The sequence below is a fragment of the Rattus rattus genome, chromosome 14, assembly GCF_011064425.1.
Source record: "Rattus rattus isolate New Zealand chromosome 14, Rrattus_CSIRO_v1, whole genome shotgun sequence".
Classification (NCBI taxonomy): domain Eukaryota; kingdom Metazoa; phylum Chordata; class Mammalia; order Rodentia; family Muridae; genus Rattus; species Rattus rattus.
Window position 1 is genome coordinate 1891066 of NC_046167.1, and position 27682 is coordinate 1918747.

The 27682-nt window shown below is 41.3% G+C and overlaps 1 protein-coding gene across 1 annotated transcript in view; it reads right to left on the bottom strand.

Annotated features, from left to right (window-relative positions):
- Positions 1-27682, bottom strand: part of Gad2 (glutamate decarboxylase 2) — a 67321-nt gene that overhangs the window by 22810 nt on the left and 16829 nt on the right. The window contains exons 8-9 of the mRNA XM_032885304.1: positions 17666-17745; positions 1727-1781 (exon numbers count right to left, since the gene is read on the bottom strand). Of these exons, the coding sequence (XP_032741195.1) occupies positions 1727-1781; positions 17666-17745 (135 nt within the window). The remainder of the gene's footprint in view (positions 1-1726; positions 1782-17665; positions 17746-27682) is intronic.

Consider the following 27682-nt stretch of genomic DNA (forward strand, 5'->3'; position numbering starts at 1 on the left):
TACAAAACCAAGAAAGCCCCAATTGTATAAAAACAGGGCTTTACTCATTCAATTTTTAGCCCAGTCTCACTTGGAACTCAGTATGCAGAGTGGTCTCAGTATGTGACAATCCTCCCAGCTCAGCCTCCCGAGTGCTAGAACTACAGGCACACCAGGAGTCAAGGCTTCTTTTAGTGAGCTCATTGAAAACATGGATGCTCTCCCCTGCCATGTGCATTGTCAGAAGAGTTGTCTGCACTCCAGATTGGCCAAATCAATGACTCATCCAAGATTTTGAAGTGTCCACTAACTGCCCCTGACAGCTGCCCCATGACAGCAGCAGTTAGCAATGCTGGAGGTTTCCAGTGATGCCCACTAGTCATTTGTACACTCTAGGTAGACCTACTGATCCTTTTCATTTTCTTCTCACTTTCTAGTCTTTCTTCTTCACAGCCAGGCACCTGGGTTTAACTCCTCCCTTAGCATGGGCAGGTGGGAAGGGTGGGGGAAAGAGGGACGCTGCCAGCCCATGCTCCTGTGTGATATAGCTCAGTGATTTATTCGGGGCTTTAGAGGGGAGGTCTTCACATGGGGCTAACCATTCTCCAAGCTACGGCAACATGAACATTGATTTAAATAACAGGAGATGGCTGAGGCTACAGGTGGGTAGAAGAAAGTCACAGACAGGATCAGAGTCGTTACACTAGGCTGTCCTCATTGTCCTGTTGGTTTATAGACTCTGATGCTCTCAGGATTTGTCCTTAGGTGGCAGCAAAGGTTAATCTTATTGTTCATGTTATAGATACCTTTCTAATTCATGAAAGCTGCAGGAGAAAAAAAGCCATATGAAAATAAATAATTACTACTGAGCACACATAATTGCGTTACTGCTAAAAGAATTCTAAAAGTAATCTCTAGCTTGTGAGAGATCAATCCAAGGGCATGTTCTTTGATGGATATTGTTATTTTATCTTATATTTCTTAGACAGGGTCTCATATAGCTTCCAAAATGGTCTCAAACTTCACATATAGCTGAGGATGACTTTGAACTTCTGACCCTTCTGCCTCGACCACACTTAGCTTATGGATGCTTGGGCTCAAACCCTGGGCCTTTTGCAAGTCAGAGAAGCACTCTACTGACTGAGTTACACCCCAGAATGGTCTTGTTATTTTTAAAGGAGTTGTACATTTGTGCTTTCAGAATCAGCTGTATGCTTTAATAGGGTCCCCTCAAATCTCCATGTGACAGTCACTCACATGTTGCATGTTCTTAGTTATGAGAAGGATTGTTCATATATGTGTCTGCTTAGTGCCAAGCTCAGCACATAAGGACGCTTCGGAATCCCATCCCTGTATAGATATCTACTCTACCACTTAAACTTTTGTAAAATGCATATATACATATACACATACTTCACACATATGTATATATATACATACTTCACACACACATATATATATATGTATGTATATATATTATATATATATATATATATCACCATGATGGGACTAACTATTCTCCAAGTTATGGTATAAATGTGTGTGTGTGTGTGTGTGTGTGTGTGTGTGTGTGTGTGTGTGTGTGTCTGTATGTATACTCAGAAACCAACATGATGACTACATGAAAAATTCCATATTCTTGGAGATTATGATTTGAATTCTTTTTTAAAAATAAAGCCCAAATGACCTTTTTATGTTATAAATTGAAATACATATTGCTATAGGTCAAAGATCCCTACAAACTTACTTTCTGTTTGACTTCAAGGATTCTTCTTTCAAGGTCAGATGGGATCATTTTCCCTCTGTAAGGAAAAAGGAATATATGTTGGTTTGCCTGGACTAGTTTGCTTTGCTGTCTTTAAAGCATATGAAACCTCAAGATGTTGGCTCCAACTCATATCATTAACTAGTGCCCAATTAACGTAGCTCATTGGCTGTCTCCAGGAACAGAAACAATTATAGTTATCTCCCTAGGTGACATATGACTACTGCTTTGCATGTTTAGTAAAATGGCCACACGGCTTCTCTCCTTTGCTCATAGACTATTAAAACTCAACCTTTTGATTAATTTGAAATAGTCTTTTACAGAGCTCCCAGGGACTAAACCACCAACCAATGAGTACACATGAAAGGACCCATGACTCTAGCCACATATGTAGCAGAAGATGGCATTGTCCAGCATCAATAGGAGGAAAAGTCCTTAGTCCTGTAAAGGCTCATTTCCCCAGTGTAGGGTAATGCCAGGGTGTTGAGGTTGGAGTGGGTGGGTGAGAGTGGGAGCTTCCTCATAGAAGCAGGGGGAGGGAGGAAAGGGTGTAGGAGAGGAGGGGAGGGGATAACATTTGAAATGTAAATACATAAAATATCCAAGAAAAATAAAATTAAAAAAAAAATAGGAACAGTGCTTGTTGGGAACAATGCAATTTGGTAATGAAAAAGAAATTCAGAACAAAATTTCACTTCAAATCTTGTAATGGGTGGATATGTAGTTTTTTTTTTGCTCTTTTTTTAAAAGATATATTTATTTATTTTATGTATATGAGTACACTGTAAATTCAGACACACCAGAAGAGGACATTAGATCCCATTACAGATGGCTGTGAGCCACCATGTGGTTGCTGGGGATTGAACTCAGGACCTCTGGAAGAGCAGTCAGTGCTCTTAACCGCTGAGCCATCTCTCCAGCCCCCGGATATGTAATTTTTAAGAAGAAAAAAAAATCCATTGTGAGACATTTGAATGAAAATGTGGGGCCCCTAATCACCCATGTACCCACAAAGTCTGAAAGCATAAAGCAAGTCAAAACCCAGGAACTCAGATTTCAAACACTCAGATAGAAAAACACATGAGGAAGAAGCACCATGTTGTTCCGAATAGATCTCTTTCCTAAAGGACAGAGGTACCGTCTTACTTACTATGAAAATGAGTTAGATATAAAGGAAAGAGGAGAGGCATCACAGAATTCTGATACCGTCTCATTCCCAAACACACAGTGACCACTGGCTACTTCATGATACCTTTGGGTGTCTTTCCAAAAATATGTGATTTCAATACAGATTCATTCTCTAGCTTTTCTTTAGCCTTTAAAAAAAATCTGAAAATTCTATTGAGAGTATGTCAGTTACGTTTTTCTACCAACTTCGTTCCAGATTTAAAAAGAAGCAAGACAAAGTAGTTGGAATGTACAGCAGACTTTAAACCTCAAAGCTTTGAGAACCACTGGCTTAGATGGCAATGTCAGAGCAAAATAATTCATATGCAAATACTCGGTCAACAGTAATGGATAAGTTACTAGGGACTGGGCTGTCAGGGTGACATTTAGCAAACGGCATTACAGGTATATTGCTATGAGGAGCAAGTCCACAAACAAGACCAGAGCATCACAATGTCCAGACTCTTGTGAGACAGGGATGAGGGAGGGAAACGGTGCTGGGAATGAGCTTCGACAAGCATCTCGCTCCGTATATTTCCCATCCATCAGAGATGCCCAGGGATATCCTTTAATTCCAGCTTTCCTAGACCATCTTTCTGAAAGGTTTTTCTATTCATGATCTTTTTTGCCTGAGAAATTTTTGTATGATTCTGGATACACAGATATAGAACAGGTGCCCAAGTAAACACTTACTGGTAATAAATCAGATAAATTTATGGTGATTAGATGGGTGTATGCCTGTGCCTACATGCTCGTGTGTATACAAGTGCACATGTTTACGGGCATACATGCTTGTGTGTATGCATGTCTGTGGAGGCTGGTTCTCAGATTCTGGACATAGGCCATATTTTCTTTTGAGGTAGGATCTTTCACTGGCTTGAAACTCACCAAGTAGGCTGGGCTGATTGTCCAGCAAGACCCAGGCAATTTGCCTGTCTTAATCTCATCACCATGCCTAGCTTTTTTTTTTTCTTTCCTCCATCTTTATTAAATGGGTATTTCTTATTTACATTTAAATTGTTATTCCCTTTCCCGGTTTCCAGGTCAACATCCCCCTAACTCCTCCCCCTCCCCTTCGATATGGGTATTCTGCTCTCCATTGTCCCCATATTACCACTCTCCCCCCAACAATGACATTCACTGGGGGTTCAGTCTTAGCAGGACCAAGGGCTTCCCCTTCCACTGGTGCTCTTACTAGGCTATTCATTGCTACCTATGAGGTCAGAGTCCAGGGTCAGTCCATGTATAGTCTTTAGGTAGTGGCTTAGTCCCTGGAAGCTCTGGTTGGTTAGCATTGTTGTTCATATGGGGTCTCAAGCCCCTTCAGCTCTTTCAGTCCTTTCTCTGATTCCTTCAATGGGGGTCCCATTCTCAGTTCCATGGCAGGCCTAGCTTTTTAAACATGAGTTCTGGGGGTTGAACTCATGACTTTGTGTTTGAAAGACAAGTACTATAGACTGAGCTATTCACCTAGCTCAGAAACTTACATTAGTTTTTGGCATGCATAAAATGTTATCATTTGTTAACAAGGAAAGCAAACACGCCTACCATTGTGATACGCGCTCCTGTTTAACTTTACACAACGAATTAATTAACGTTGGCTGAATACTTTATGCTCCAGGATGTAGATCCTCTTCAGGATTTTCCAGAGTTGATAAATGTGTTTATGACAGCAATTAAAAAAATTAATCATCCTAACATATAATCCAGCGACACGCTAATCCAATATTTATATGATGAAGCATGACCGAAAAAACTGTTTTCTGTCATTGAACCTTTGAGTTTCTATAGGAACAGAAAGTTGTGTAGGAGCAGTCAAAGCACAGCAATTCATAGCATACAATAGCCTTAAAACTTAGGCAGGTTGTTGCAGATGATGGTTGCTGGTATCGTGTAACAGGCAGGCATGCAGTGAACAGACTGTGCTTGTTACAGTGTTCAGAATCAAGTGTGCAGTGGAGTCTGGGTGCTGCCAGAAACATCTTGGAATCACTACATGTTGGTTTTGAATTAATTTTTGCTCATTGCATAGTCATAAATCTTTTGGTATTTCATGACCCTCCCCAGGTTAAGTGACCCTCGATAGGGTTGTGACCCACCATTGATGAAGCTGTGGCATAGATCACAGAATGTTCCACCCTGCTTCTATCAAACTGTTCAAACTTCAGAGGAAAGTTTGGCAATGCATTTCTCTCTTAAAGAAAGATTTGAGTTAAAATTGCCACAGTATTTTTGCATAGAAATGTGGAACTTCAAAGAAAACTCTCAGAAACTATCTATACACCTCTTAAATTTCTCCACTTTCCACAGGCTTCAAGAGTCTTGCATGAATTGATACTCTCTCTATTTGCTCCTCAAATTACATCAGCGTATTTTGTTACATGTAAACCAGTCTTCTGTTACTGAGTGGTCAAGAGTTGGGGCACATTAGACCTGGGAATGACCTCCAGGCATAGCTCTAGTCTCATTACATTTAACAAACGAGGAAGAGGCTGAGAGGGGAAATGACCACCTGATACCAGAGTCTGTCAACAGACCATGGATTATAACAAAAATAAACATAAAGTTACCAGGACAAACTTAAAGGGATCATTCGATTAGTAAGGCTATTTGGAAAGGTTAGATTGTCGTTTTTAATTGTCTGAGAATTTGGTAATGTGTTTTGATCAAATCCACCCCACATCATCTCCCTCCTACAACTTATCTTGTCTTTATCATCACGTTTTCCCCTCTGAAATTTAGGTACTCATCCATTTTTTTTCTAACTCACTGAGAATCCACTTCTTGCTGCCTGTATGTGAATGGGTGTGGAGCCATCTACTGAGGCATAGATGTATATAGTCTTCCAGTGGCCAATCCCTGAAGAAAACCAAGGAGAGGTGGTATTCTTTGGTGATAACATCCTGTTTTCAGGAATCAGAATTATCATCCAAAACTGCCTGGGAAACACCAGTGAACGTAGAATTCACTTCCTAATACATTTCCATAGTGGAATCTAAGGATATTAATGTCTGATCAGACAGACAGTATGGGGCTGCGGGCATAAGACTTATTGCTTTTTTACTGATGTTATTTTGTTTTGAAAATGTCCTATGTGGGCACTCTATCTATATAACGTCCACCATCCCTCCCTCCTCTAGGTCCTCCTGTGTTATTTCTCATACTACCTAATTCAAGATCTTTTCTTTACACACATGCACACATGTATACAACTTGATGAGACCATTTACTGTTGCTCATATGTACATGTATCCCCTCATCCAAGACATTTCTTTTTGCAGGAGACAGAACTATTACTGAGATCTACAGCTGGGCAAAATGCAGAGAAAAAGTGACTGTGTCCAAGTCCAGCAGACAAGCCTACATTGCTGCCTCTACACCCAAGGCTCCAGGGAAATCTCAGAAGAGGAGACAGAGCCACTGTGAGGGCCAGAGGCTCAGGTTGATAGACAATGTCCTCTAGACATGACAGAGAGCACGCATCCTTGAAATCTCAACAATAAAGTCACCTGAACAAAACTGGTGTAAAAACCTTCCCATTCTTTGATCCTATAATTAACTGCATTACTTTGGCACCCCAATGCCTAATATGTAGCACAGCCCCCAAACCACTCAAATACTACTTTAAAATGTGCATCCCTTTGCTTCAATCTTAGGGAGTTTTGAATCAGTAGGTCAGTATAGAGTAGAAGGATTAAGTTATTGAAAAAATATTTATAAGCACTTACGACGAGCAGGTATGATTTTATGATTTGCCGTGCAAGGTGACAGAACACTTTACACTCCAGGGCGTCTCCCATGCTAACATGGAAGGAAACAATAGATAGACAAATATGTAGGAAGCTGCATTTCTAACATGATGATTATGATGTGGATAGACCCAGTTCACATATAGAGAAATAATGCTTTAGAAATGGACACTCGGCCCGCGTGTCACTGTAATAAAGTAGCAAGCCAGCTAAAGGCTTTTCATGTGATCCATAGTTCAGAGCCCTTGTGGCTATCAGGAAGCAAGCAGAAGGGGCTCCAGATGTAGCACAGACACCCTCTGCCTGCCCATATGCTATGGGGCCAGGGAACATTGGGTGACCACCAGCAGGCTTTTCTGAGGATTTATAGCTGTCTGTCTGGTTTCTAGCCTTTCCAGATAAGCACTGTGTAGTACATAAGAGGCTCTGTATGGCAGCTTTGCATTCTCTGTGCCTGGCCTACCATATATGTGTGTGTGTGTGTGTGTGTGTGTGTGTGTGTGTGTGTGTGTGTGTGTGATAAGTGCCTTTCACATTCACATGTCCAAAAGCCAGTGAGCTCATTGTAACCACTGGTGCCAGCCATTAGTGTGGAGGAAGGCACTGGCAGCTGGGTGAGGGAGATTGAACCAAGCTGAGGATTCGGTAGGATAATTTGTTGTTGAAGTTTTTGATAAGTGTAGCTTTTAAAAAGTCACACTGTAGTGTCAGATACTAAGTTCCTGGGCAAAACACCAGAAAGACACTAGTTAGTTAGGAAACTCTTTGTGGTAAAATACCAGATAGGTAAGTCTTTGTGGACTGTGGGCTGTAGTTCATGCCTGCGTATCTGTGCACCCAAAGGTGAAAACTATCTTCCTACGTGGAGGTCATAAAGGAGAGGATGTATCTACATGAACTCATTAATAGAGAGAGGGCATATCTCTATGCAGGCTTCCAGATGGTCATACAGAAGGTGCTGAATACTGATTGACCTTCTTACAGTCCTTCAGAACCTGAAACGTTCCTACCAGATTTTTCATTAATTATTAGGAAATGGGCCTGGTTTTGTCCAGAGCATTCATGTGCGAAGAGAGGACTCATGGAAATTGTTAACCAATGTTGCAGTGCCTCTGGCAGAGATAATGAATAGCAGGTTTAGAGGTGTTCACCGTGCGATGCTTTCTCCCATGTTCCCGGCCAACAATGCAGAATTATCACTGCTTACTTTGTAGATAAGTGATAGCTGACGGTGGTAGAACTGGATCCTATCCCAGATTCAAGTCTAACTTAGCTATATTAGAAGCAATAAGTTTTTCCTTTTATTCATTTATAAAACAGTAGTGCTTGTCCTAAGTTTTCTATGAGGACTAAATGGGGTGGGAAACCATAAACTACAAAATAACAAAATACAAAACTCTGCCTAACACGCAACATCATGTACTAAATCATGCTTGGATATTCTAAATAACACATGAGGTAAAAAAAAAAAAACAAAAAACAAACAAAAAACCCAACAGCAACAAAAAACCAAACCAATGGCTTTTGTAGAACATCAAAAACTAATAATGTAGCTGGGTGGTTGTGGCGGTAGTTGCAAAGTCTTCTAATCCCAATATTTAGGAGGCAGAAACAGGAGGATTTCTGAGAGTTTGAAGCCAGCCTTCATAGTGAGGTCCGAGACAGCCTGAGCTACATAGTGAGACGCTGTCTCAGCCACCTGCTCTCATTAATGTTGGGAGGCCCATTTGATGAGATGGAACTCATACCTGACACTGCTAGGTGGCCAAGAACCTAAAAATAGCTAGGCTGTGACCCTGGGAGAAGACCTAGTACTATTATTCTGCCAAAGGAACATAGCAATATTATTTCTAATGATATACTGAGCTACCCATAGAGCAGAGCTCTGCTCAGACCTTATCAGAGAGACTTCTTACAGTAGACGGGAATTAGCACAGAGACCCACAAATGGACAATGTGCAGAGAGTGAGAAGTCTGAAGCACTCAGTCCTAAATGGGATGTCTTCATCAAACCCTCTGGGGTCAGGGATCTGTTTGGTAGGGGAAGGGGGGAAGGTGAGAGTGTACTCTAAAGAGATAGCATCTTACGGGCACAATTGGGCTGATGTTCACATTGACTCATAGATACTGCAACAGCATGCACAAAACCCACATGGACTTAGACTGGAAAACATGTCCCAACCCTGAGAAGGAAACATGGACATGGGGCCCAACTCTAACCAAGAAGCTTTCGGTAATTGAAGTCTTCAGGGAAAGGGGAAATCGGTTTCTTTGATTATCACTGGATATACCAACCACTCTCCAGAGAAGGCCTGTGCCCAGGAGTAGTTCACCAACACAAAATGAACTCTGTTATGGTTTTGTGGGGGCCTTTTGTTTTATTTTGTTTTAGTATCCTAGGATTTTTTTGTTGTTGTTGTTTATTAGTTTGTTTGATTTAATTTTTGTTTGTTTTGGAGAGATAGAGAGAAGATGAAGTTTGGTGGGTAGGATGGATCCAAAAGGAGTTGGAGGAGGGAAAAGAATATGGTCAAAATATATTGCATAAAAACAATTTTATAAAAAAAGAATATAAGTCAGGCAGTGGTGGTATACACCTTTAATTCCAACACTGGGGAGGGAAGAGGCAGGCAGATCTCTGAGTTCAAGGCCAGCCTGGTCTACAGACAGCACAGTCAGGGATACATAGAGAAATCCTGTCTCAAAAAATCCTAAACCAAACAAAAAACAAAATGAATAAAAAGATGAAAAAATAGAGAAAAATAATGGTGGGAGATTATTCTGTATTAAAAATATGAAGCACCTTACAAATCACCCTTAGAAGAAAATGTTTTGCCCAAATGTTTTGAGATCAAACAGGAAATAGAAAACCATCTAGGTAACAGAGGAGGGTAAGGAGACAGCCTGAGCTGATGCGGAGGAAGGAAAGGTGCTGTTGTCAGGGTGAGGCGGACATCAGAGGAGAGCAAGCTCTTGACATCAGAAGCTGGGTCACTTCAACAGAAAGTGGAAGACTGTTCACACACACAAGAGTAACAAGAGAAGTAGCGGTATCTCGGCCGAGAAAGGAGGCTATGAGCAATTCTGAATGCATAAAATGTGCTCTGTGTCAATATAGGTTAATCTCGAGGAAATACTCGATTCTTCCTTAGGCAAATACGAATGTTAAGAGTTGACTCGAGGACATAGAGAAACTGTGAGGGGTGGGGAGATACCCTGTGGGTAAGAAGACCTGAGTTCAGATCCCTCCTGCCCAAGTAAAAACCAGGCAATCACTTTCTATGCCTGTAACCCTTGTTGTGGTGGGTAGGAAGAAGGGGTGGAGACAGGGGGTTACTGGTCTGCCTGCCTAGCCAAAAACCAGATAAACAAGGGGGCAAAAAGGTGAACTCCAGGTTGGGTGAGAGACCCTGTCTCAAAGGACTTAGTAGATATCAAAGGAGGGCACCCAGCATCCTAGCATCCTTTTCCCAACACACAGGGCACATGCTGGGGGTGGAGGGGGCATACAAAATATTTAAAGCAAAGAACAACCTAATTACAAAAACCCAAACCAAACATTCAAACAAACACTGCCAAACTCCCCAAATCCAAAGGTAGAAACAATTGGGAAGAAAGTTGCTCCAAGCAGTCACCCCAGTACCAGACTTGGATTTGGGTGGGAATCTTAACAAGTCTACCATGGGTAATAATGGGCTAAAATTCATAGAGAAAAGGATGGAATTCATTTTCTGAAACTTGCTGTTTCTGTTAAATATGGAAACGTTTCACAAATAATATTACAAAGTCTCCAAGGAATCAGGACATCTTTGAAAATGAACAAGGACATCAGAAATCCACCAGAACCACATAGGATTTGGTACAGGTATGTGGAGATGGGAACTGTTAGCATCTTAGTGTACGTTATCTCTGTAATAGATCAAAACGGGGAAACCGCAGTGGTGCCCTAACTAGTGTGCAAAAAGCATTTTTTTCCTCTCGAGAAAGAGATTCACTATGTTGGCCTACACCTGCCTCAGTTTCCCAAGAGTTGGTATTACCGGCATGAGCCAGCACACCTAGCTGTGAAAGGCATTTTACAGTCAACAGCATCTATTCTAGAAGAGGAAGAAGGGGAGGAGGAGGAAGGAGGCAGAGAGGGGAGAAGAGAAAAAGAAAAAATTCCTGGTAATTTAAGAAAACTAGGACATTTCTGTGACACAATTAAAATCATCTACCTCAAAGTAAGTGTCATTATACCAAAATGTAATACCCTATATACTTGTCCATTAAATTTAAGAACAATACAATAACACTCTTTAAACAAATTTTTTGTGAACATTCTTCTTTAGGTAATGAGAGTCCAAGTATAGTCCAAGAGATTGAATCAACAATAAAAATTTACCATCACCCCCCACACAAACCCTTACTGGCTTTACTAGTGAATTTCATCAGACATTTGAATAATCATAACTATTGAGGTCTACAGTCTTCTGTATAAGGGAGGAATTAATATTCCAAATTCTTTCTGTAAGGTCAGAGTTACCTCGATGTGAAAATAAAGAAAAGATATTACAAAGAAGGAACCTGCAGGATAGTAACAGATGAAAAAATCCTTAAGGGAACACAAGCAAGTTCAACACAGTAATATTTCAATAGGATCTGATAACACAGCTAAACATGATATATCCTTGTGATGATACAGGGTGTGTCAACATACACAAGTCAAAAGGCACAACCCACCATATCTCAACAGAATGAAAGACAAAAGCATGACAGTAGGTGTGTTATTGTGCACTGTGTAAAAATTGTCCTTGTATTATTCATCTGCTGATTTCTGTGCCCCCATTTCTGGATACAGTCCTTATTCTTAGAATCTCCTGTCTTAATGTCGTGTAAATATTGCTACCTATTATTTCCTGATTGGTCAATAATGAGCTGATCAGCCAATCACTGAGCAGAGGAGAGAATTGGATAGACTTCTTCCAAGCCAGGGGAAGAAAGAAGGAAGAAGAGAGGAAAGATGGGAGGGAGAAAGTGGGTATTCAAGTCATGGGAAGAGAGTTCAAGAGAGACCATGGCAAAACAGCTAGAGTAGAGAAAGCCATAAATTGCAAGTATATCAGGGATTTTGGCTGAGAGGTAGCCAGATTAGTTTAGAGGTTTAAGGTGGATTGATATTGCTTGGTTGTTGTGCCTTAAAGATGTAAATAAAAATAATACTCCAGTCTCCATTATTTGGGAGCTAGCTTGGTTAAGGAAAAAACTGTATCAATTTTTTGGGAAAAAAAAAAAAAACCACTAACACATGACCATTTCCACAGTTGCAGGAACAGCATTTGTCTGGAGTCAACATCCCTTTGTGATAAGAACTCCTAATGAATTAGGTATAGCAAAACGTGTAGGTAAATATGAAAAGTCCAGAGTTAGCACATTGTACTCAGTGCTGGAAAACTGGAAGCTTAAAGATCAGAGACAAGGCAAGGATAAGAAGGCGAGTCTTGTCTCTCCTAGTAAACACAGCACTGTACATCCCAGCCAGAGACAAGGCAAGGAACAGAAGTAAAACACAGCCAAGACTAACAGAAAGTAAAGGTCGTATGGAGGGAAAACTCTAAAGACTCCACTGAAAAGTCGTTTAGAAATAATAATTGAATTCGGTGAGGTTGCTAGACACCAAAATCCACAAGGGGAAAAAATATCACTGGAATCATCTATGCCAGCAATGATCTATCTAAACGAGAAAATAAGAAAACAATTCGATTGAAAATAGTAAAATATTGGGGCTGGAGAAATAGTCCAGAGGTTAAGAGCACTCACTCCTCTTCCAGAGGTATTGAGTTCAAATCCCAGCAATCACATGGTGGCTCACAACCATCTGTAATGGGATCTGGTGCCCTCTTCTGATGCAAAGGTAAGCATGTATACATAGCAAATAAATAAATCTTTTAAAAAAGAAAATAATAAAATACTTAGAGACGCATTTAACCAAGGAGCTAATGGATTTATATACCCCAGAGTGAAAACAAGTCAACAAATGCAGTATACATGTATACGATGGGATATTATTTACCCCTGAAAAGGAAGAGGTACCAAGATATAAATGTGAACTAACCTTGAGGACATTATGTTAAGACTTCTCATAAAAAGTCACAGGGTTATCATACTTTAACAAGTAGGGACCAAGAGTAATAGAACTGTCTACCCAATCCATATATAAAGAATATATAATAAATGTAAACAGTGGTTGGCAGGCATGGGGAAGAGGGTGGCTGGCAGTTGTTGTGTGATGGGCATGTTTTCAGTTTTCATTATGATGGCTTTACAGTATGAACGTTGGATGCCACTAAAATGTATGTGTAACGCAGTTAAGACGGTGCTACGCATGTGACTCTATTAATGAAGGGAGAGAGAGGAAGTAGCTTTCTTAACTGGTGAAAAGTTAGTAGCTCTCTGAGTCTGAGTCCTGATTTCTTACTTACCAATCATGTGACCCTGGCATCTGTGGCTTTGTTATAAGCTAAATGAAAAATTATCTTGCCATGATGTTTTATATGGTTGCCTGTGTGGCCACATACCATAATAAAACTGTCAGTAAGGGTCCATGTGAGGCAATATACCACTTTGTGTTCTAATTAGATGCATTAATTAGATCAGTTACATACGGCAGCTGGACTGTGCCCACTTGTAAAGAACAACGAATCTTGGCTGTTACTATTTTGTAACTTCCTCATGTAATACATCACAAATGCCCCTGAATTCTCTGCATAGAAACTCAGAGGGAATTGGATGCTTGGGCTTTGCAGCTCTGCTCTATAATAACTGGTTCAGTGTCTTTGCTGGTCTGTCCTTTTACTGTGCACGTGTGCTCCCCGGGTTTCTGAAGGAGGTCATTAGCGTTCTCAGCTGTAGCCTTGGCTACAATTTCGTTAATTTAACAAAAGAGTTTAATGACCCCGGATTGTTTACACTTCCAGTTGTTTTAGTAAATTGTATGACAAAGTGTGGTACTTTCAAAAGCACAGGGAGCTGTGATTTCAAAAGCTGGAAGAGCGTTTTTTAAAACAGCAAAAATGTGCACAAAATACTAGTAGTTAATTTGTGTTCCAACAACATCAGTCAGAGTCGCTTAATAGAATTCTTGTTGCCTGAGCTGGGTGCAGCCAGTGACCCCTTCTACCACAGTGCCAACCAGGAACCACATGTCTCTGCCAGATTTATCTCCTGCACCGGTACAGCAAATTACTAGCAATTGAGATAATGGAAAGGAAAGTCTGACGGGAAAAGAAAAAGAGATGGAGAAATAGAAGAGAGGGAGTGGGAGACGGTGAGAGAATTAGTTTCTGAAAGTAGCCATGAGTCCACGTGGGTGATAGAGCAAGAGAGAGAAAGAGAAGACGCAGGAAAACAGAATGAGCCTCCTCCCATAGAAGGCAGGGATTGACAAATGAAGAACGGATGGAGTTAGAAAATGACCATTTCGAAAATCCCCAAAACAATTCAGATAAGAATCAGAAATGGTTGCTCAGCTTGCTTTCCTGGAAGTCCTGTTGCAGACACCTCACTTGAATTCAATCACGAGAAAAAGATCAGACAATCCAAATAAATTATCTAGCCCTTCGGAAATAGGGTAAGGGGCAAACAACAGCAGAGGAAAGGCTCCAGACTGGTGGAGAATGAAGAACTATTTAACCACAGGGCTGCGTAGTGGTCACCATGCTGGTGGCAGCAGTGGCTGTGGGGGAGGGGGTCCTCAGCCAGCCTAGACTAGCCAGTGAGTTCCTGGCCAATGAGAGATCTGTCTCAAAACCAGGCAAACGGTACCTAAGGAAAACTCTGGCTTCAACATGCACATACACACACACCACTTTAAAGGTAATTTTATAATAAAAACAATTATTGTTGATACTGTGGTACTCCATTTGCTCCTACAGTACCCTATTTCTGAACTCTCCTATTTGGTACTTCATTTTAATCATTATATTGTTTGCAAATCAGATTATAGCAAGTTTGAGAAAAAAGATAGTCATTAACAGTTATAGTTTCTATAGTGCCTATTACTTTGCATTAAAAAAATGTTCAAAATTTTCACATAGTTATTAGCCAAAAATTGAAGAAAAGAATCATGCTCAAATCATCTTGGGTTTAACAGTACCCACCTGTTTCCGACCTATCAACATTAACAGGCACATACAACCAAAGATGGCCGCGGACTAACACTCCTCCTGGCATCGGCCTTTCTGGACTCACCCTCTAGGACTTGGAAGTTTAGTTGTTCTTTTCCACACCTACCACTCACTACCAGTCCCATAAACTGCCTTCAGCCCCCACGCCTCTACTGAACCAGCTCACAGCCTAAGCAGCTCCCTCCTTTTGATTATGGTGCTAACTATGTCACACTTCGCTGGAGGCAGAGTTAACACTGTTGACCAGCTTCTGCCTCTAGGAACTCTCATGGCCCTTGACTCTCCCCTTTCTGTCCTCTGACCACTCTGATTCTTCTTTCCTGGGTTCCTTCCTAGGCCCATTGCTTCCTGGCTTCCTCCGTCTCCTGAGCTCGCCTGTGCAACCACTACTTGTTACACTCCCATGTATAAACTCACTATCTCTAAGTCTCCACAACTCCTCCCCTTAGCAGAGTGCCTTATCTTAAAGAACAGCACCGGGCCATCTGAGCTGAGAAGCCAGAGTCTGACATTCATCCCTGACCCACCCTCTCAGCCTGGATGCCACTCCTGTGTTCCCTGTCCACGCAGTCCGTCCACTGTTTGCCGCCGCCTGTTCACATTGCTACCACAGCCACCAACTTCTGTCCTCTAGCCCACGCGCCATGCACATTTAAGCTGATCCTACAAACAGAGCTACAGTGTTTCCTCCCTGCTCAGGACACCTCAGTGACAGTCTGTAATTTCAACAGAAAGTCAGCTCAACGTGGCTCACAAGCTCCTTCCTGACAAGGACATTGTGACCACATCCTTCTACCATGAGTTGTTATATGACTCATGCTTGAGATGTGCCCTGGTCCCTGCCTGGAACGTTCTTTCCTTTCCTCTTTATCCATCTAACTCCCACCACCGTTCCTCTAGAGGTCCAACTAGGTGCATATGGACCACTGTGTGACTCCCTGTCACACAGTCCCCTGTAGTACTTCATGTCTCATTGATTGCTGCTTGGGCTGTGGTATTTGTACCATCTGTAACCACAGTCATCATGCCTGACACCGCACTGAAGCCAAACAAGTCACTTACAGGGCCCATTTTGATGACGAGTGAATTCTGTACCCTTCTAAGTTATTATCCATAAAACACACATTTCTTTTCCTTTTTAAAACTAAATCTTTAAGAAACATCTTTTTTTTTCCAACAGCTTATTCTAACTTTGAATACTCAATTCTTTCCACACATATTTTCCCCTAAATATTAATGTACTCTCCTGTCCTTTAGACACATGAACATGCCACTAATTTGGATTCCACTAAATTAAAAATCTGTGACTATTACTTTCAAGTGAGAAAAAGAATAGACCCAATGACATATTAATCAACATTCAGTAGTCCTATCACTGAGAATATTAAATTTTTTACTAACAAGAAAAGAAAACTCTTGAATTCCAGTTTGTGAGTAAAGGACTGACTTTCACGTCACTCTTTTGACTCATTTTTTACACGTAAAAATAATTTTCTGTTATGGCAATTTCCGTTAATATACAAGTGATGAACTGGATATCACCCTATCTTACTTTACTTTTATTTGAGTATATATAAACTTAGAATAGTTTTTGATTTTTTTTTTCAGCTCAGGAGAACACAGTCCAATCAAACAAAAGCTTAAATAGAATATGTGTGGTAGCCCTTCTTTATGGTTTCAACTAAGGACTGAGTTCTGCTTTAAATAGATCACCAAAGCTAGTTCCCATGTGTTGGACCCTCCTGGGCCCCTCAATGTTTGATCCCTGCTGAGCCTTGCTGATGCAAGTGGAAGGCTTTTGTTCCTAACAAAGGAACATCCTGACCTTTCTGTTTGGCCTGGGTGTTCACCTGGCAATAACAGTATTAAGTAGATTCCTGTTTTTTGTTCCTGTTTTTTCTTTCCTCGTGGGAGAAGGTAAGCCTGTTTTTCCACTGTGCTTCCTGGAATTCTCCACTGGTGAACTTGGGGTATATATTCTGTGAACTTCAGTAAAGCTTTGGCATTTTCATAACACGAATGACCCGAGTATGTGTTTTTTCTTAAACCTTGCAGGCTTACACCTGCTTCTCGGTACCTTGACAGCACGGGCACCGACACCCATGAATGTCAATCAGAGGACAGTTGTAGCTTCCTTAAGCTTCAGTATAGCCTACACTAGACACCCAGCCATAAACTGTCTCCTGATCTATGGCATCTTCCCACTTCTGGAGGCAGGGATACGGTGGCAGACAGAGCACAACTATCTGATAAACACCTTTGAACCAAGAAATGCCTCATTGACCCACTTCCTTTTAATTCAGTGAATGGTCTGAATCTGATTTTTCTTAAGATCCGTATTTGTCAGTTAGCTGTACTTTACATGGTTAGTCTCAAGATGCTTTTGACTGCTACTCCAACCCCCAAATAGAATCATACCTATTTCCTAGAAAGCTCTGGATCTTGGGTGACAATTAAGACAGACTTTCCCCAAGAGAACCCTTGGTTGCTGCCCAAAGCCTTTGAGTTGATGGGGCATCATTTACTTCAGGAAGATTACGTAAGCTAAGTGCTTCCTCTGCACTGATCACTGCTTCAGACGCCTGCTGCTAATGTGCCCAAGTGAAAAATGTCCCTCTACACCGGCCAGTGAAGGCATTTTTGATTGATTTAGGAAAGATTCCAGTTCCTCCAGGAATTGTGAAAGGCACTATGGTTTCAAGGAAGAGCATTTGGAACTGCCTGGAGTCTGTGCCCCCAGGAAACTGTGTGGCTTCATCTCAGAAGCAACTTTGCTGCCCAGGAGTTACTGCCTCTTTGTAGACAAAGAGATACCTGGGGGAGTGGGGGTCAGCGCTCACCTCTCATCACATTTAATCAGAATCACGCTGTCTGTTCCGATCCCCAAGGCTGCAGCTCCCTTCTTGAGAGAAAAGTGACTCTGTGAAGAATACAAAGGATATTATGGTTAGTTCTTTATGAAGACAAGAATCCAACCGCCTGGATTTTCTCCTGTTTTCCTTTTGCTCCTCCGATGTCTGGGCTTCTCAGAGGATAACCTGCTCACTCATGCTGGGCTTATGTTTGTTTTAGTTATTATACGTGTGGTTTTGAATTTTAATTAATTTATTTTTAGGTATATGGGTGTTTTGCCTGCATGTATGTCTGTGTACCATGACGGTGCACACAAAGACCAGAAGAGGGCATTGGATCCCCAATGACTGGAGTTACAGACACTAGTGAGCCCCGATGTGGGTGCTGTGAATCGAAATCCTCCAAAAGAGTAATTAATGCTCTTAACTCCTCGGCTATCTATTTATTATATGTTTTAAAATAAATATACTAATTTTATTAGTTCTTTAAAAATTTCATATGCATACAATATCTTTTTATGTTTCCCTCTACCCTCTCCCTGACTTCATTTCTTCTTCCTCTTCCTCCTCCTCTTCTTCCTCCTTTCTTTCCTTCTCCTTCTGAATAACCCACTGAGTTCAGTTTGTGTTACCCACATGCTCATAGGAGTGGAGCCTTTCACTGGAGCATGGTCAACCTGCCAGAGGACCATTCCATTAAGTAACAGTCACCCTTGCTTCCATAGCAGCCATCATTCTCAATAGGTCCTCACCTAGGAAAGGAGTCTGAGTCCTTCCACAGTCTGTTACAGAATGTAGATTGGCTTTATCACGTGAGGGTCCTGTACAGCAACTACAGCTTCTGGGAGTGTATGCGTGCAGTTGTCATGTACAGAAGACCCTATTTCCATCTGGTCCTCTCTGACCTGTGGCTCTTATGTTCTTTCCAGTCCCAACCCTTTCCATGTTAGGCCCCAAGCCTTGTGCAAAGGATGTGATATAAACGCACCATTTGTGGACAAACACTCCACAGGGTACTTTGACTAGTTCTGAGTTTTTGTGTTAACCACTATTTCCTGAACAAAGCAAGTTTTCTGATGGGGTCTGAGAGTTTCAGTACTCTGTGGGTATAGAGATAGGGATTTGTGGGTAGGGGTATGATGCTGTGTCAGCTTAGGAAAATAATAACTAGTAGTAGGTTTACCTCTGGGGCCAATGAGCTCCCCAGCCATGGCTTCTTGGTCAGTTGCCAGGCATGCGTTTCCTACTGTAGAGCATGCTTTAAATCCAACTGGAAACAAGCCGTTTGCCTCTGTAACATTCATGTCACTATTGTGCCCACAGATCTATATTGCCAGACTGGTTGTGGTGTAACACTTAACTGTGTAACTTAAGTAGCATGAGGACCACCTCTGAGAAATAACCACTTCTGTGTTCTTAACTATATTCATACTTTATAAACAATTGCCACCATCTATTTCAAAGAGCTGTTTTATTGTGTAAAGCCAAAATTCTTCACTAAACAGTAACTCCTTATTGTCTCTTTCCTCACCCCTGAAAATTAGACTATTTTAGGCATAGCATTCACTATACTTTTGTTTATGTCCTCTCCCTAGCATGGGCAGTCAGGCTGCTTCTACCTTTGTCTACTGTGGTTATAGTTCTGCTAGAAGCACAAGTGTACAGATACTTCTTTAAGATGCTCTTTTCAATTGCTAAAGGTACATGCCTAGAGGCAGGATTACTGGACCACATGGTTAATATAATTTTAACTTCTGAGTAACTGCCTTACTACACTCTACAGCTACTGTGCTTTTTAACACATCTACCAATAGCACACAAAGGTGGCCCTTTCTCCACATCCTCGCCAACGTTTATTACTTCTGCTTGCTTTGGAGACAGGATCTTCTTTCTGTGTTGCCCAGGCAATCCTTGATTCTCTAGTTTCAGATTCTATTGCCTCTGCCTCCTGAAGTTGGCTTGTGCTTTTCTGGCTCTTGAGGACAGTCTTCTAGTAGATGTGATGGTAATACTTTGTGCTTTTGATGTGCGCTCTCTAATGAGTGACCTAGACTCTCTTCATGTGCTTCTTGGCCCTCTGTAGATTTTCTTCTGTGAAATGTCTATTCAAATACTTGGGTTATTTTTAAATGGGGTTGTTTTAGTTATTGTTATTTTTGTTGAATTCAAATGAGTTTCTTGAGGAAATATAAAAACATATTGAGAATTATAACTGGATGTAAGGTCCCAGCACAAAGTAATTCTGAACCAATTTCTTCCTTTCTTCCTTTCTTCCTTCCTTCCTTCCTTTCTTTCTTCCTTCCTTCCTTCCTTCCTTCCTTCCTTTCTTTTTTTCTTTCTTTCTTTCTTTCTTTTTTCTTTCTTTCCTTTCTTCCTTCCTTCCTCTCTCTCTCTCTCTCTCTCTCTCTCTCTCTGCCTGTGGAGGTCAGAGGACAACCATGGGTATCAATAGTCACCTTCCACCTGTAAGCCATGCTAACCCTGGGATAATTCTCCCATGTTTGCATTTCCATCTCTCAGGAGGGACATACCGAGATTACCAACACTGTGAGCAACTGCTTTTTATGTGAGTACTGGGGTTCAAAACTCAGTATGTTTTGCCCACAGAGCTAATCCCCCAGCCCTAAACCAACTTTTCACAAGCATTCAGCAACTGCCTCCAGTAACAATGCACTGCAAGATTCTCAAACTTACAATTTGCTCTTCAAAGGTTGTCTGCCTGCCTGCCTGCCTGCCTTCCTTCCTTCCTTCCTTCCTTCCTTCCTTCCTTCCTTCCTTCCTTCCTTCCTTCCTTCCTTCCTTCCTGGTTTTCTTCTGATTTTTTTTATCAGCATATAAACTAATGAACCTGACTGTGACATTCTCATGGGTATTTCATTTTCCTTGATTTGTCTCTTGTAGTCCTCTCCCCTGTCTTCCGTTCCCCTCTGGCTGTTTCCCTTCCACCTCCAGTGATCTTCTTCTGCTTTCACATCACATGTATTCTACTACCCCCACATACATACATACATACATACATACATACATACATACATACAGACACACACACACACACACACACACACACACACACACACACCCCTCTTTCTCTTAAGATCTCTTTCTCCTCTTATTCTCCCCTGTATAGTTTCAAGAAACTTTACTTAGTTTTTCACATATTTGGTGACATTGTATGCATCAAATAGAAAGGGAAGTAGACCCTAAGTCCCGCATTCTTCCTCTGGAGTCCTAGGAGGTGGGACATACTGACAGCCCGCTGGCCACTCTTTGTGCTTTTACTTCCTGTCTGAATTCTGGGTCTTGAAGGCTGTAATCGCTGTGACATTTGGAGAGCTGAGAAAGACTAACCTAAGCCCAGCTGTACTGCATCTGCCCATCAGCCTCTTACTATTAACTACAGATCATTAAGCCGTCCAAAAGGAGAGCTCAATTTACATCTCCAAAGGGCTGCTGAGTAGAATTTTAAATTCTGCTTCTAAAGAGGCATCTTCTTCCCAAATGCCCAGTTTCCATTCATCTGAAATTTTAAGTATGCAGTACACGAACTCTTAACATGTATATTTTTAGGGAAACCATCTAATAAAGCAGAAGAGCTTTTTATGTTTTTAACAGCAACAAATAACATCAACCAATAAAGGGGGCACACCAAAGGGCTAAGTTCTAAAAACCTCAGTGTAGCTAGAAGTAACCAGAAAGGGCCATTAGCTTATTCTTACAACCTCAAAATGAATAAGTAGATATCTGTCACTAAGCTACCTGGGAGGTAGGATAAAGAGCTCAGTCAGGCCAGGGATTTAAAAGATGATGACTGTCCCCTCTCTACCCCTTCAACCATAAACCGCTGTTCTTTGTATTTGGCAGACACTGGGAAACCCAGAGTAGAAGTTCAGAGGAAAGCAGTGTTCAGTCCTTTATTGCCAGGAGGGCTCAGAGCAGAGAGCTCTGTCTCAGAGCAAAGACCAGCTGTCTTTGCTGGAAAAAAAAAAGCACAAATACCTCAAACTGTGCCCCTCAGTAAATGTGCTCTGAAGCCTTGATCTGCAGATTGACAAATTGCAGCTAAGTAAGAGATCTGCTGCACCTGCCCATGAGTGGCACATTCTTGTCTGGTCTTTAATGAGAAAGAACAGGGATCTGTAATTGAGGAGTAATTACAAAAGGATAATTGATTGCTGTAAAAATGCCACAGATTTAAGGAAACTTACATGCCTCAAAAGAGTTTAAAGATGGGAACAAAGGCAACATAAGGCATGAGAAAAGAAAATTAGGCACCAGGCAGTATTTGTATTTTCAGGAAAAGGGACAGAGGCATATAGCTAAGTGGTACCCACAAATAGTAAGGCATCCACGGGGAGGAAGGAAATTGAGGGTCACAAAGACATTTAATAAGAAAGAAAGCAGAGATCAGTTGAATGGGATGCCTTTCTGTGTATGAGACAACATAAGAAATCGCTTTTAATGTTTTGCATCTCATAATGCAACCACTTGTATATAAACCAGAGGGAAATAGCATCTAAAAGACAAGCTTCTTCCTAGATGCTGAGGATTCTGAGGGGAAAGTTGTACAGGGAGAACTTAGAGGATGCTTGTTAAGAACACCATGTCAGGTGGTCTTCATATAGGAATAGCTATCCCAATATGTGGCTGGAAAGGATACATTATTATGGGTGGCTTTAAAAAACAAAATTATGAACAAATTTGAAAGCCTCAAGTAGTAAAATTTGTTTCTCGATAATGAAGATTAGTATAATACTCTATTGTTCATCAATGAGCACAACCCTCTCCTCTCTCTTGATTTAGAAAAGGTTATGAATGAAACCTTGACAGAGGTTAGAGCTCATTTAGAACTAAGTCATATTTCTATTCATTAGTAACACTTTAAACCTGTTTGATTTTTATTTCAAACTAAAGCAAAACTTCAGTTTGATGCAAAGTTTCGTTTCTGTATTTTTCATATAGGAATGTTGAAATCTGTTAGAGGAAAATACTTCAGGACAAAGTTACAGGCAACAGTTTCTGCGCCACAGTAGCACAGACAACAGACCCCAAAAGTGACAAACAGGATTTCATGACATTAGAAGCTTCTGCACAGCAGAAGAAACTGTCAGTAGAATGAACTGACAGCTAATAAGATGGGAGAAAACCCTTGTCGGGTCTACCTCAGACAAGAGGTTAATATCTAGAATATATAATGAACCACAAGAATTAAACACTTCAAACCCCCAACTGACAAGTAACAAATGGACCAATAATCCAAACAGACAGTTATCAAAGAGAGAAAGACAGATAGCAAATAAGTAGGTTTTTAAATGTTCACAACATCTCTAGAAATTAGAGAAATGCAGAGTCAAACTACTTTGGAATTCTAACTTGCCCCAGTTAGAATGATGACAATCAAGAAAGCAAATGTCAACAAACCTGGCATACTCCTCACAAGGGTATTTGGGGAAAGAGGAACCATTGTACACTGCTCGTTCCTGTGTAAAGTAGTGTCCCCACTGTGCCAATCAATGAAGAGACTTCTCACAAAGCTAAAAACAGAGTTTTCCCGTGCCCCAGCTGTACCACTCCTAGGCAGATATCCAAAGGACACTACAAAGACACATCCATGTTCAATACAGCTCTTCACACAATAGCCAGGAAGCAGAGTCATCCCAGATGTCTGTCATGTGATGGGGGATAGTGAAAATGTGGTAATATATGCAATAGATTTGTAGTAAGGTATAATGAAATTATGGAAATTCCAAGAAAATGGATGGAACTGGAAAACATATTAAGTGAGGTTACCCAGGCTCAGAAAGACACAACTTTCTCCCTCATGTGCAGATCCTAGTATCCTCCTGCATATGTGCATATGTCCCTGACACTGGTTTACTAACACCGAGGTGCAATAGATCTGCCTCTAGGCAGGACTAGCATAGATATCATAGATGATGTACCATCTAGTAGCCCTCAGTAGGTTCTTACAAATCATAGTCCTTTTTATACTCTTACCCAGTGTGATGACAACCTCAGGTCTCTCTAGTTACCTCAAGTGAAATTTTGAAAACTTCAATTAAGATCAATGGCAAATATATATATATATGTGTGTGTGTGTGTGTGTGTGTGTGTGTGTGTGAGAGAGAGAGAGAGAGAGAGAGAGAGAGAGAGAGAAGTCTGAAGATGACATCCATAACAATAGAGAATTTATACTCTTTCAGCATTGTGAATTAATTCTTCCTGAATTTATATTTATTTACTCATGGCCTTTGCTTACTGTTTCATCACGTAGGGCTTTAGTACTTCCCATACCTCTGTTATTGAAGATTACAACACCTTCGTTATTGGAGGTGAGGCGGTATGTCTCTTTTAAAGAACAAGTTATCATCTCATCGCCTCTCTCTCTCTCTCTCTCTCTCTCTCTCTCTCTCTCTCTCTCTCCCCCTCTCTCTTTGCTACACCCATCTCACCTGGGCGAGTTCAGCTCTTTCTGCACAAGGGATGCCAAGTGGGTATCTGGTTATAGCAGCAATGCTGGCCATCATTTCTAGAGTACCACTAAAGGTCATGTAGTTGGGCTCTACCCTTCCTATGTATTTATTAGCTTCCTTCATCTTTTTGACAAACATGTAGGTAGTTGTTCCTTTTACAGAGGAATAGGAAATGAGGTAACTCACCTGAATTAATGCCCATGAGGAGACCAAGCAGACCTCATCCCCATTTTGAGTTAATTTTAAAACTTGTGGACTTTATATTAACCTGAAGACAATGCCTATCCAAGCACTCCTCATCTGGCCTTTCACCCGACATGGGATGCAGCCTCATGGACTTTAAGACAGATGACTTCCCTTTAGACACTTCCCATGACAACATATGTTCCCTAAGTTCAGACATTGGGTTATTGCTCCTATCTCCCTCAAGTAAGCAACGCAGGAGGGAAGAGGAGTAAGGGGAGGGAAGGACAAAGAAGGGTGAGCAAGGGTAAGAAAGATGAAATAAAAAATCTCATAGCTCAGGGATTATGCCACACTGCCTTAGTCCCTTATTAGTCCTGGTTATAAAAATACCTCTAGGAGAGGTAGTATGTGGTTATAGTAATTCACACCTAGGCAAGGCTATTAAGTTCTTTGCCGGGAGTAAGAGTGAAGAGAAAGTAACATGAGAATGGAAGGAGACAGAGGTCAACACAGAGGCAAATCAGGCCTGCTCAAGTTGACCTGACTTTGGCTCATGTTCTCTTCTGTAAGGCTGAGTTTGTGCCTCACACATGCCATTGAATTTCATGAGAGGGGTCCTTTTCCATGCTGTGTAGAACGTAAAAAAAACCTTTTTGTATTTTCGTGGAAGTTACTTAAGGAGAACTACTTTGGAAATTTATTCCCTCCAGGATGTCTATTCCAAAAACTGTAAACTGTTTTCTAACATGCATGGGAACATTATGTGACACCACCCTGGCCTGGTAGTCCTGCATTCTTTAAGAAATCAAGCAGAGCAATCGTCTCCCTACTTCTCACAAGATGCTGAGGGGATGTGTGAAGACAGTCTAGACAGTCTACCTGCAGTAGTTGATCTGCAAAGTGACTTTGTCCTGGGGATTTGCCTGAAAGAGCCTTTCTCAATGACATTGTGCTGTTTCATGGATGCTATTTCCAGAAGAGCTTGTGTCACATGAATGCAAAAGAGAGATGTGCAACACTTCCCAAAGTGTGGGGTTTTGAGGGTTCAGAGTGACAGGTGAGATTAGAGCTTGGATTTTAGATTTCTCTATATCAGCTTTTAAGAACTTCTCTAGAACTCATTTAGATTACTTTTTGTTAAGCTCTTCTTTCATGGAAACCTTGGGGGAGGTGATGATTCAGCAGAGGATGACTGTGGAATGAACAGCTGTATGGCCCTACCAGTGCTGTGATCTTGTGATGCTGTATACTGCAGGGAAATCATCCTGGAGCCCTTTGCTCATGGCCTGCCTCAGTACTACCTCTGCTGCAGCCCAGTGACTCACTCACTTCTAATACTGTTTGTTTAATTTAGTCTTATCCAAGTTCTACGAGAAAGCAGCTCATTTGAACACAGAAAAAAAAATGTAATAGCTTGTCCTACTTATCAGCTAGATGAAGTTCTAGTCTATACTGCTCTCTAGATGAAGCTTCACTGGTCTCTGCAAAAGAGGAAGGAGTGCGTGAGGTGACATCCCCCTCCCCTGCACACACAATGTGTGAAATTTCCAGTTGGATGTGATGGGCTATGGCGTTGCTAAACATTATTTTCATCTCCATGCTTGCACTGGATAGCTTATGTCAATTGACACAAGCTGGAGTCACTAGGGAGGAGGGAGCCCCAATTGAGAAAACACTCCATAAGATTGAGCACTTTCTTAGTTAGTGATTGATTGGGAAGGACTCAGCCCATTATCGGTGGTGTTACCCTGGGCTGGTAGTTCTGGGTTCTATAAGAAATCAGCCAGAGCAAGCCATAAGGAGCAAGCCATTAATGCACCCCTCCATGGCCTCTGCATCGTCTCTTGCTTCCACGTTCCTGTCCTGTTTGAGTTCCTGTTCTGACTCTCTTCAGTGATGAACAGTGCTGTGGAAGTGTAAGCCAAATAAACCCTTCCCTCCCCAACTTGCTTTTGGTCATTGTGTTTCATCACAGAAGTAGGAACCCTAACTAGGACAATGGCTCTAACTAAACTTGCCACATGACAAAGTCAGCACCCAGAATAAAATAACAGTAACTTGACCCGGTTTGGTACATTAGGAAATTATTAGCTTTACAATAATCAGGCAAGGAGAACATCACTTAAGACAACACACTACAAGTAAATTTGGAGCTCCTAGCTGTAGAATGGCATTCAGTCTCCCAACCCAGTAGCAGAAAGAGTTGAGAAACAGGGGCTGTAGATCAGGCTCTGCCACATTGGCTGTGTGATCCAGAACCAAGCACTGCTCACTTCTGGAGCTTGGTTCTTCCTCTATTAAGCAAGCTTGTTGTTTTACAAAGTTACTACACACACACACAGACACAGAGAGAGAGAGAGAGAGAGAGAGAGAGAGAGAGAGAGAGAGAGAGCTTTCCTGTGCTCCTGGCAGCAGGCAAGTGTTTTCTGGGGCCTCCTCTGAGTCCTGTAAATACAGGGCTGGGCAAACATCTCAAAGAGCAAGAAAGACATTGAAGCCAGTTGCCCTCCCCTCCCTTTCCTGCACCAGCACAGCAGCTCCTTTTCCTTCCTTGTTGAAAAACCTCACTGTAAGGACTGGCCATATTTAGACTGGAGAAAAAGGTGACTTAGGAAAGACTTGATAATTTTCTTTCTTCAGATTTTTTGGAGTTATTTCAGGAGCAGGTGCAAATAAAAGGACAAAAGGACAAAATGACAAAATGACAATACATAGGGAATTTGTTCCCTTGCCCCAAGCCAAGAGAAGCTACAGGAAATGATAAATCAGATCTAAAGGAATTAGAGATGGAAATCAAGTGAATTCTCTACCTGTAAGTTCAAGAGCAGGACTCACTTGTCTGTATCTAAAATGGTCTGCGTGAGTGGTACAAGTAGAAGCTGGGGAACTTTTCCCTAAATGTCCCTCTAGTCTGGCTTAGGAGATAAAGTGGCTTATTCCAGGCAAAGGGAAGGAGTAACAATCTAATATCAACTTCTAATTTAACATTCACAGCAGAATGTTTATCGTGGAAAGTAAAAATCATTAAGTTTACAACACCCACATAACTCATTGAACATGAAGAAGTTGAGCCCGTGTTTACATAGAACCTTCACCCCTATGTTCCAGCATCTTTGGCCAGAAAGATGTTACCAAAAGAGAAAAGTAAAAACCAATTTATCCATAAACAGTTTGATCTACAATGGTGTCCTGACTGTAAGTTATGCTAGGTCAATGGTGACATAGAGCTTGTGGGAATAACCAACCAATCTTTGATTTGACTTAAAACATGTTCCACAAGATGGAACTCATACCCATTACTGCTGGGATCATCAAGGATCTGAGACTAGATAGCCCAGAGACCTAGGGT